General features: G+C 31.0%; 1 protein-coding gene across 1 annotated transcript; it reads right to left on the bottom strand.

Moving 5' to 3' along the window:
* Positions 1-3,238: 3,238 nt before the first annotated feature.
* LOC107861194 lies at positions 3,239-8,026 on the bottom strand. Its single transcript, XM_016706557.2, has 2 exons — positions 7,572-8,026; positions 3,239-3,545 (listed from the first exon to the last, which is right to left on the bottom strand). Exons 1-2 carry the CDS (start codon positions 7,913-7,915, stop codon positions 3,422-3,424), a joined length of 468 nt encoding a protein of 155 aa, XP_016562043.2. The 5' UTR covers positions 7,916-8,026; the 3' UTR covers positions 3,239-3,421.
* Positions 8,027-11,949: the final 3,923 nt, after the last annotated feature.

Here is an 11,949-nt window from a genome sequence, read left to right as displayed (position 1 = left end):
AATAGGGAGAGATAGTAAAGTAACTAAAAAAGCGGGAGAGAGTGTAATTACTTGCAAAATTGTTGATATTTATAATTATCAAATAACGGAGTTCAAACGTTTTTTAGTGGGCTAGTCGTGGGTCGGTCCATGCTATATTAACCCTGAAGGCCCTAGCACAGGCCCAATATCTTGCTAATTGGATTCCGAATTTCTATTTTGTTTTGAGTTATAAGAGAAATTTCTTTTCGAGTTTAAGTGACTGGCTGAAACTTGATGGAGTAGATACGAGAATTTAGTTAACTAGAAATAAGAGGAGCATTATTCTATTCTTCATTTTTCTCGATCTCTTAGGACATAATTTTCTCATAAACACTAATTAATAATGAAGGGAACAAATTGATTATGAGTAATCCGCATGATCAATAGCTTGAGCCAACATATATATGTCTGTCTGTACGCACTCCATATGTAGGCAAGTTAATTAATTGATCATTTACTTTTATTTAACCATAATATATATATATATATATAAATGCTTGGGTTTTGTTATTCCATTCATGAATTATTTAATCTTTTGTCATCTCTGCTACAAAGACAATGTATAAGACAGTTTTCTTGATCGAGCTAACTAATTAAACTGGGCTCATGATCAATCTGATTAATAACTTGTTTAATTTGACCTTCATGATATTTTTTAATTGCCAATTCAATATCCCGGGCAACTACATGCATCATGATGTCACACTCTACATAATCTTCAACATTTACAGGCTTATGAGCTGCTTCATTTGCAGATCGAAGAGTTTTTCCAAGATCATCGTCGTCACCCAAACATATTTCTATTAGGAAAATGCATGCAATGCAATTTGTACTGGTACCTCCCATTATTATACTAGTTTTTGTTACTTTCTTCTTCTTTGATTTGATATATCAAAGAGTTTTCTTTTACTTTCTTTTTATACTCCATCATTTCTGTTGTCATAGCTGGATGTTCTATTTAATTCTCATCTTTAACATCTTGAATAAATGCCACATTTAATAATACAAATTCATCCGACCTTAAGCTTATAGATGTAGTAATAACTCTTTATAACGTTATAAAATGTGTCTCCTAATTGAAGTAGGTTACTAATGAAATAATTAAAATGCAACATTGTTTTTTATCAATATTGGACGCATTTGCACGTGACCTATATTTGGGTGCTGTAAAGACCTTACTATTTTTCATATCTTTGAAACAGTAATATATTTTAAAGGCTTAATACATGTCCCTTTAAATTCATCAGGATATTTCATTGCCATAATACATATACATGCTCGTTAACTTGATTTTAGTCTCATCTATATCTTCTAACTTTATATGTGCACAAATAAATATTTAAATTTGTATAAAATTAAATAAATAGACACGTGTATTTTACATGGCACAATAAATATAGAACGCTACATAAAGTGCGAGTTTCTGTAAGTCGTGACAATCAATATCTATATGGTCCCCTTTCGAAAAAAATAAATCTAGTAATTGATTCAAAAAAATAATGGCAAATTTCGATATTGTCCCCTTTTGGAGCTTAATTACAGAAAATTTCGATATTTTGCATAACTATTGAAAATTTATATGTTGGGTCTGTCGAGATACGTAATTAACTCTCGATACATCCAATGAAAATACATTTTTTTTATTTTGGGTCTGTCGAGATACGTAATACATCCAATAAAGATATATTTTTTCTTGTAAAGATACATAATTAGCTACCGATTTATTTTTTTTCGATTTTGGATCTATCAAGATACACAATTAGCTCCCGGTACATCCAATGAGGATACGTAATTAGTTGAGATACTTATAATTACTTTGTAAGAAAGAGAATTTGTGTAAATATGATAAGATAAGAATTAAGATGTATGTTTATATTTTTTTCCAAAACATAATGAGTAAAGTTTAAATCAATGACCGGATTTCGATCATTTGCCTAAACTTAACCCATAGAAAATTGAAATTCAGTCACTTTTATCTAAAATGTAACTAAAAGACCGATTCAATTTGTTTCAAAAATTTATCTCCTTTAAATTTAGATATGCGTTTATTTCCCTTTCTGAAATTCATTCTCTTTTTCTCAGGTTTCTTATTTATTTCTTGAAAATAACTGAGTTCAAGTCTACCGAAAAGACAAACAAAACAATTTTAAAACTCTGACAGGACTTTGTGAATATATTTTACTCCCATCTGTTTCAATTTATGTGACATATTTTGTATTTTGAGATTTAAATAATGTAAGTTTGACATGAATTTGGGCATGAAATATTTATTTTTTTAAAAAATAAAATACTATATATATTTGAGAACTACGTAAAAAAATATTATAAGTCACAATAATTGACTATTCAAAAAATTTGAAACATATATGAACAAATTACGATCAAACATAGACATATTTGAATCTCTAAAAACAAAATATGCCACATAAATATGTCACCATTATGGAAGTTGAGATAAACAAAGATATTACTGCCATTTTTGTTAGGTAATTTTCTCTTGTTTCGTTTTTTCTTATATCTTTTTCTCTTTCTTTGATTGTGATTAAAAGGTTTATGTTAATATATGATTTTGGTTTTTAGTGGTTAATTGAATTTAAAATGTTATATATTTATTAATTTATTTTTTTAATAAGTGGGGTATTTAATGATACAAATACATCTTACCCGAGCTTATAACTAAATCACTTGTTCAATGTTCCAAACTATAATGGTGAATATCCTCTTAGTTTTTATTCGTCATTAATTTTCATTTTGACATATCTGAAAAAGATAATTTTTCTTTTTTTATTTTATCTTTAGTATTAATTGTTTATTCTTCAAATCAATTTTAAAATATAATAGTAAATATTAATTTTATTAACTAATTAATAAAATAATTATGTTAATAATTATTTTTTAATGAATATATCAAATAAAAATGTGATAAGTAAAAGCAACGCAGGAGAGAGTATTGGTTGCATGCAATATAAGGACGATGTATTTAGCCATTGACCATATGCATTATTCATTGGTGTTGCAATACAACTTTCTTTTGTCAAGATGCGAGGATGTCTGTTTAGACATTTTCTTTTTGAAAAGTTCACACTCCTAAAAAGTAAAAAGCATTTTCACTAAATTATCTTTAATAAAAAATTATATCTTCCTAAATTAACACAGGGTAATGAATTTTGGCGTAACAAAATAAAAAAAAATTAAATAAAATTGAACTTCACTTGCGTTGAATGTTAATGAGCACAACATAAATATATATATATGAAAGTACTAACATTAATTATCTAAAGTCGTATAAACATCAACAACAAAACCAAATCAACGAAATATATTGGATGTAGTACACTTGATGAGACCAAAGAGAACCATCAAAAGGAAAAAAATTGAAGAAATCTTATAAGGTTATTCATCAGAAAGGTATTTTATCAGTGATATAATGGAATAATTGAAAAGGAGCATTCAGTAGACCAAGTGCCATTTCTACCAACACAGTTACACAGAAGCAGCAGGGGCATATGCAAGTCAACATCAATCTGCACCATATATCACATTACCAAAATTCTTGTTAACTTTTACATTATTTAACATATATATATATATATAGCTTTCTCTATAAACTTTAAGCTATTTAGAATTAAGTCAGACTATACATAAAATCTTTCTAACACTTTTGCTATAGTTAGGTACTTCCAGGAGTTTTGACCATTTTTAAGGAGTTTAACTATCAAGTCATCCAAAATTCGAAACGTAACTATATTGTTGTTGCCCGTAACAAGTGGCATACGAAAAAAAATTATCCATTAAAGCATATTAAAATATTCATAGACGGTAAAGAGTATTAGTTTGTTTGTTTTTTTCAGTAAATACATAAATAACCCTCCGATGCTAGCCGAAATTTTCAAAAGACACTTAAACTTTGAATTCAACCTATTACCCCACGATTCTTCTTTATTTCTTTGCAAATACACCATTTTTCGCTGAATTTCAGTCACACCAAAGAGAGCGAATGCATGAGAGAGTGATGCACACGCCAATCAGGTGTTGTCATATGTAAATACGTTTGTAAGCAATAAAATATTATTCATACAAAAGTCGGATAATATTAAAATTAAAATATATTAATCTCAAACACATAGTGGAGATTAATATAATTGGATTAAAAATTTTAGTCCAAACATGCATGGATTTAATTATTGGGCTAGTCCATTAATTTGGGCTACAGATAACTAAGCCCACTTTAGCAAGCCCAAGATATCATCATATCCTAGAGGCCCAATTTGATGCCACATGTCAAATGACGTGGCATGCCAAGTCAAGTGAATGAGCCAATGGGACCACGCCACGTGTTAAAATAATGCAGTAAATTAAAAGTCCATAAAAAATGTCATGTCACTTAAATCTGATTGGTCAAAGGAAGTTCATGATTATCATGACTCTCTACTTCCTACAACTATAAATAGGGGTCTCATTATTCAAAAAAAGAGAAACAAGTTTAACAAGAAGTAAGAGAGAGCTCGTGGATCAAAACAGCAGATTTCTCCACAAATTCAAAAATTCAAGATCAGTTCATCAAGCTTCAAGATCAAGAGTTCAAGGTTCAAGAACAAGCTCAAGATTTCAAGATCAAGAGTTCAAGGTTCAAGAACAAGTTCAAGCTTCAAGACCAAGACTTCAAGATTCAAGAACAAGCTCAAAGGCCCTTGAATTCAAGTACAAGTCGAGATCAAGCTCACCAAACCCGCAAATCAAGCTCAAGTTCAAGATCAAGATCAAGATCACGAGATTCAAGAACAAGCTACCAAGCCCTTGGATTCAATCACAAGCCAAGATCAAATCCGTCAAGTTAAAGTTAAAGTTCAAGATCAAGCTCGAAGCCCTTAAATTTATAATTGAAAAGGCGAATCAAAAGAATCATAGAGATTGTAACACTCACTTATTGAAATCAATAAATCGATTGTTGCAATATTTTCTTATTTCGATTATTATTTTCGGTCTCAAGAATTTTATTGTCCAACAACGTTTAATTTCATATATTTTTTAATAAAATTTTTCTTTTAATTTTATTTATCAATTAATCAATTTTAATTTCTTCTTCTCCAATTCTCCATTAATCAATTTTCATTTCTTCTTCCCCAATTCTCCATTAATCAATCTTCATTTCTTTTTCCCCAATTCTCCATTAACAACCATTACTCTCCTTTTCTCTTCTTTTTCCCCAATTCTCCATTGAAGCTAGAAATTTTTATTTTTTTTTAAATCTCCTTAATGAATCAAACTAGTGGGATAAAAAATCATGTATTGACTTTAATATCTTCTTAGTTTGTTTAAAAGTTATGAAATCAAATTTCCTTTTTGTGATTAATTTTTTTTTTTTCGTCTTCAACACTATTTACTTGAATCATAAAATTCCATAAATGGAGCTTTAATGAATGAGTTGAAGAAGACAATGGTGTTGAAATCTCATTACTCATTAGTATTGAGTAATTTCTTTCTTCTTCTTCTTCTTCTCCATCAATCTTCATTAATGGTGTCTTTATTTTTTCTCTTTCCATTTAAGTACATTTCATAAATTCAAATCGACACTACACACTCGGAAGGAGAAGAAATAGGAAAGAAAAGCAAGTGACACCATTAATGGAGATCAATGTAGAAGAAGAAGAAGAAGGAGAAGAAGAATGAGAAGAAGAAGAAGAAGAAGAAGAAGAAGAAGAAGAAGAAGAAGAAGAAGAAGAGAAGAAGAAGAAGGAGGAGGAGGAGGAGGAAAAGAAGGAGAAGAAGAAGGAGGAGGAGGAGGAGGAGGAAAAGAAGGAGAAGAAGAAGGAGGAGGAGAAGGAGGAGAAGGAAGAAGAAGGAGAAGGAGGAGAAGAAGAAGAGGAGAAGAGGAAGAAGGAGAAGGAAGAGAAAAAGAAGAAGGTGAAGAAGAAGAAGGAAGAGAAGAAGGAGAAGAAGAAGAAGGAGAAGAAAAAGAAAAAGAAGAAGGAGGAGAAGAAGGAGGAGGAGAAGAAGAAGGAGGAGGAGGAGGAGGAGGAGGAGAAGAAGGAGAAGAAGAAGAAGAAACAGAAAAAGAAAAAAACAGAAGAAGAAGAAGAAGAAGCAGGAGAAACAGGAGGAGGGGGAGGAGGAGAAGAAGAAGAAGAAGACGAAGCAGAAGGCGGAGGAGAAGGAGAAGGAGAAGAAGGAGGAGGATGGAAAATGAAGAAATTTTTTTTTAAAAATGGGTCCTTTTTATTACACGTGGCACATTTTAATTGGTTGGTTCAATATTTTTTTTCCATTACACGCATCAGGTGCATGTTTATACGTAGGGTCAAAATGATGCATTTGCAACGATTTAGGTAAGATTCTTGGGGGTAGCTCGGTATATGAAAAGATACGGGAAGGAAAACTGAGATGGTTTGGACATGTGGTGAGGAGGGGCGCGGATGCCCCAGTCCGGAGGTGTGAGAGGCTAGCTATGGATGGTTTCAGAAGGAGTAGAGGTAGGCCGAAGAAATATTGGAGGGGGTGATTAGACATGATATGGAGCAACTCCAGCTGACTGAGGACATGACCCTAGATAGGAAGGTGTGGAGGTCACGGATAATGGTAGAAAGCTAATGGGAGTGTGTGGGTTGTAGCTTGCAGTCCGGGGTGTTATGGTGTAGCCGGGTTAGTAATCTGTGGCGTGTACATAGGTGTCCTTGGTTGGTATGTGTATGGTACGACTAGGTGGGGGCTATATGTCTTATGTCTTTGTCCCTATTTTCTTATTTCGTGTCGCCCTTATTTTCGCGTATTTCGCATTTCTCTGATTTTCAATTTACTATTTCTTATTCCTGATTTCATCATGTCATCCATCCACTTGTTACTATCATTTAGCTTGAGCCGGGGATCTATCGAAAACAGTCTCTCTAATTCTTCTGAGGTAGCGGTATGGTCTGTGTACATCTTACCCTCCCCTGACCCCACTTTGTGGGAATACACTAAGTTTGTTGTTGTTGTTGTAGGTAAGATTCGTGGGGTAATAGGTCGAATTCAAAATTTAAGTGTCTTTTTCGACCAACACTAGAGGTTATTTATGTATTTACTTTTTATAAAAAGATGTAAAGAAAAATACAGGAGTACATATAAAGGGGAATAATTTTCAGAAATGTTTTTTTATTTTTCGATTGGTCAAATTTAAAAATATTGTATTTAAAAAAATAAGTTTTTGAAAAATAAGAAAAATGACTTACTTATGAAGCAACCGACATTATCCCTTTCACCCTTGCAAACGTCCACCCCAACCAACCCACCCGCTAATCCCCAATTACCCTCTGGATCCTCTAAACATCCCCCCACCCCCAAAATGAAAAAAAAAAAATCCTTTCATAGTTTGTCTTTATTATATACAAATGTCTTTAAATAATATATTTTACTTTAATACCAAAGGAACAAAAATAAGTAAAAAAAAAAAATCATGTACATCCCTAGAAAATATTTTATTGAAAATTTTCATATAAAACATTTTTGTCTCTACTGATCATACCCAAAATTAGAAGGCAGAAAAAGAAAAGAAGAGGAATTATAGAAAGACAAACCCGATAATCCAAATAATGACTCCAATAAAAGCAATGACGAGAGAGATTAGGGCAAATGGAAGTCCCAACAGAAATGCTATTGGCCTGCATTTCAACTCTTTTTCTGAACTTTCTATTCTATCTTTTTCTTCTTTCTCACTTTTGTTGCCCTCACCTGCAATAATAGTATTATTTTCTTCTTCTGTAACTTGCTCTGCACCTCTATCAATTACATCACTTTTGAATGTTACAATCTTTGGTGCATCAAGAATTTCCTCCTCTGCTATTTCTTTTGACTTTGTTGCTTCAGCTCCTTCAATGGGTAACTGGGAAGTGGTTTCTGATTTCTCTTCTTTGTTATCCATATTGTTAATTAATTAAGCCTTCTTACAAACATATCTGGATACGAGCATTTATATTGTAATGGTTACATTATTAGTTCATGACATTATGTGATTGGTAATTTACCAACCAGATGTATGATTTCTTCCCCTTTGTTTAAATTGGATTTATTCCCACTTGCATGCACAAAACAATCCAAAGCCAAAGTCAATGGACATAATTTATTTTGAGTAAAATTAAGGGTGTTTTTGGTTCTAATATAACTTTGGGAAAATATTTTTCGAAGGAATTTATTTTCCTCCATTTGAAAGAAAATAACTTGCCTTATGCACCAAGGAAAATCATTTTCTAAAAAATATTGATATGTGACTTATGCGAATTTGGAATCAAAATAAATTAAAATATGAATAAAATGATCAAAATAGGTCACCTGTTTCGTAAGTTACCAAAATATGTCAAACGTAATAATTTATTACGCTCTATACCTTTTTTTAACGGTTTAATAGTGGAGTGTATAGTAAAAAAAATTTAGTAAAACGTTATAATAATTTATTACGTTTTACAAAACTTTTTTATAAGACGTAAAACTTTACTGTGTTTTACAAAAAATTTTGTAAAACGTAATAATTTATTACGTCTACATGATTTGATATAAAGAAGTGATGTAATGGTACACTGAGTTTTAAAAAAAGATTATAAATTAAAACTTTACAACTTTTTTTAACTTTTACAAATTAAAACTTTTTATTACAATTTAAAAATTATAACTTTTTATTACATTTTTTACCAATTTTTTTTTTAAATTATTATTTCGTTTTGTCAAATCAAGTACCACCTAGCTCACTCTTTTTTATTTTTTCTTTCATAAATCGTATTAAGAATTTACTTTTCAATAAACAAAAAAATAAAAAAAATCCGTAATTAAAATTTATTTTATTAATACGTGATAAAAAATTACAATATTTTCTTAATTTGGTCAGATGAATGTTTAATTGTTGATGTCACATCTCATATAAATGGATCTAATAATTAAAAATGTGTAGTTAAATATTATGTTTTAGAAAATATATTATATTTTTAATTAGAGGGTCACACGCTCATGTAAAGTTAAAATTTAGATAGTAAAAAAATATATTTTCTATTCACCAACCAAACACTATAAACTATTTTTCACTCAACAATTAAACACAAGAAAATATGTAAAACACCAATTTATTATCTATGAAAATATTTTCTAGGAAAATATTTTTCATAGAAAAATATTTTCATCGTACCAAACACACCCTACGAATCTATTTGGTGTGTGTCTGAGTGTATCACTTCTGAAATTTTAATAGATGGCCTTTGACTTTGAGTAATTGGGCAAAACTTAATTTTAATCATTTTATTGCTAATATATCCCAAATCCACCGACCCAAAACTATATTTTTTTGGTATGTATGAATTCATTGCTAACAAACGGGAAATTTGTCTCATCCGAGCTAAGAATAATAATTAAAGGAATTGTATTTATTAATTAAAGAAATTATTCTCTTGATCCATTTCACATGTGATTGTTTATAGCTGCCTAGCAACAACCAAAATATCCAGCTAATATCTTTTTTGGGGGAGGGGTGGAGATTTCTCCTTCGGTGTTTGATATCCGCATTCGAGTTCGACTAATCCGAATTCACATAGCATAGGGCCCATTCGGAAGGAAGCACTCCCTAATAAGGATTTTTTCATGCCCAGAACTCAAACCCGAGACCTCTAACTAAAAAAAAAAAAACAATCTCATCCGATGCACTACATCCTTTTGGTGGTCCAGCTAATATCTTTGATAAGTCAAATAGCTAACTCAACTTCTTAAATCATAGGGGAATAATATGTATACGTGTTGGTATGTGGGCATAAAGAATGAATTACTCTCATAGGTTTCGTAATGATTGGTTAGGAATTGGCAGAAAATTAGCAAATGAAAATGGGCTTGTATGGAAAGCACCCTTGTAGCTATTGCGCTGGACCTAATTTGATGGGAAGAGTTTTAAATCCAATATTCACTTTTGGGCTTTACTTAAAGTTGGATAAATTACACAAATTTTTATATTTAAAAGACTATATTATCTAATTGTTACGCTCCAAAGCGATAATGATGGACAAGAACCGTATACACTTTCTCTAAAAGCATTTTATGACGTACACGAGGTTATGAGATAATAACGAACAGGATATTAAATAAGAGTTGCATATATACACGAGGGAGTTACATTAACAAAACTATACAATACTACACGATGTCCATGAAGCCTCTAATCAGTTTAACACACTATACTACAAGTGACTAGTTGGCATTAGGTCTGTCATGCCCAACCAGAGATCTGTACACAATAAAAAATACTAGGCATAAACTGACTCCAGAGAAAGTTGGAGCTCACCAAAATATCAGCTGAAAACAGTAAAAGAGCCTAATGTGAACGTCTGCTATCAGGAGGATCAGAGCCTGCATTATTAAAACATAGTGGACCCGAGATGTCAGTACATAAACAATATGTACCGGTATGAAAGCAGACAGAATAACAGTTAGATAAATACAGAAACTCATATGAGTCAACTGGTAAAGTGAAAAACGTATTAACCAACAAATACACTACAAGAAATACAGTTTTTTGTGATGACTTTCAGTGGCTACACAAACAGTTGCCACAAAAGCTCATTTCTGTGGCGACATATAAGGGTTGCCACAAAAGGTATAAGATTTAGGGGCGACAATCAAAGTCGCCACTAATAGTGACATATTTAGTGGCAACTATGCATCGGTCGCCACAAAAGGTCTAAGATTTAGGGGCGACCTTTAAAGTCGCCCCTAATAGTGACATATTTAGTGGCGACTATGTGTAGGTTGCCACAAAAGGTATAAGAATAGTGACATATTTAGTGACGACTATGCGTAGGTCGCCACAAAAGGTATAAGATTTAGGGGCGACCGTTAAAATCGCCACTAATAGTTACTATATAGTCGAGACTATGCGTAGGTCGCCACAAAAGGTTTAAGATTTAGGGGCGACCGTTAAAGTCGCCACTGATAAGACTCTCAACTCGAGATATTTTACAACATTAGTTACGAATAAAAATTATTTACGATAATAATAAAAATATAGAATAATTAATGATATAAATTAAAAGGCCGAAAAGTTCAAAATGTAAATCAAATCAAAAGTTCGAATTTTCATTTTGTATTGTTTTTTTCTTAAGAAAATAAATTAAGTTATTTATAAATATATTTTGGATATATATTTTATATATAGACAATCCACATTCATGATTTAAAAATGTATAAATTATTCTGGTAGTTTTTAGTATCATTTTTTAAAATTTATTAATTTAAATACGATATTTTACATAATTTTATTAATATTTATTAATTTTTGTCACGTAAATGTTCACACTCACAATTTACAAATATATTGTATATTATTATTATATTTACTATAATTGTTATTGTTATTGTTATTATTATCGACAATTTTTATAATAATTTTAACGTAACATTAATTTATTTTAATAGGACGTCTCATTATTATTATGATTATTATATTTATTAAACTAGCAACCACTTTTATCCAATTTTTCTTTCTTGTGTTTAATTTTTGTAGAGAAGAATTGTGTTATTTATTATTTACCTAAATTTTGATGAATACAATTATTGGGTATCTAGTAAAAAATGTTTTCTTTGTCCTACTTTATTAAAATTATAAAATAAAAAAAAAGGTCAATAACGTACAAGAAGAAAATAAAAAGTGTAGTTACAATAGGCAACAACAAACTCATATAATCTTTCCATTTCATCTACATCCAGAACTAAAAATAAAAAAAGAGTGGATAAATAGAGATTTGAGAGAGAAATTGAGAAACAGAGAGGTACAGAGAGAACAGTGAGAGGGGAGAGATCGGAGACGGAGAGAGAGAGGGGTCGGAGACCGGCGAGTCTTCGCCTGAATCTCACCAGAAAAGGGGTCATCCATCGCCGAAAAACACCACCAGATTCCTTCCCCACGTTTTTCGATCGAACCATCGCTAG

This window comes from Capsicum annuum, chromosome 2, assembly GCF_002878395.1.
Source record: "Capsicum annuum cultivar UCD-10X-F1 chromosome 2, UCD10Xv1.1, whole genome shotgun sequence".
In the NCBI taxonomy this organism is placed as follows: Eukaryota; Viridiplantae; Streptophyta; class Magnoliopsida; order Solanales; family Solanaceae; genus Capsicum; species Capsicum annuum.
The sequence above is the reverse complement of the archived record's forward strand: the minus strand, read 5'-3'. Positions and strand labels throughout refer to the sequence as shown.

Excerpts from the sequence above, each read along its gene's own strand:
- LOC107861194 (XM_016706557.2), bottom strand. The coding sequence starts at position 7,915 with ATGGATAACAAAGAAGAGAAATCAGAAACCACTTCCCAGTTACCCATT. Across the intron at positions 3,546-7,571 it reads GTCATTATTTGGATTATCGG|ATTGATGTTGACTTGCATAT; the intron begins GTTTGTCTTTCT and ends TATATGGTGCAG.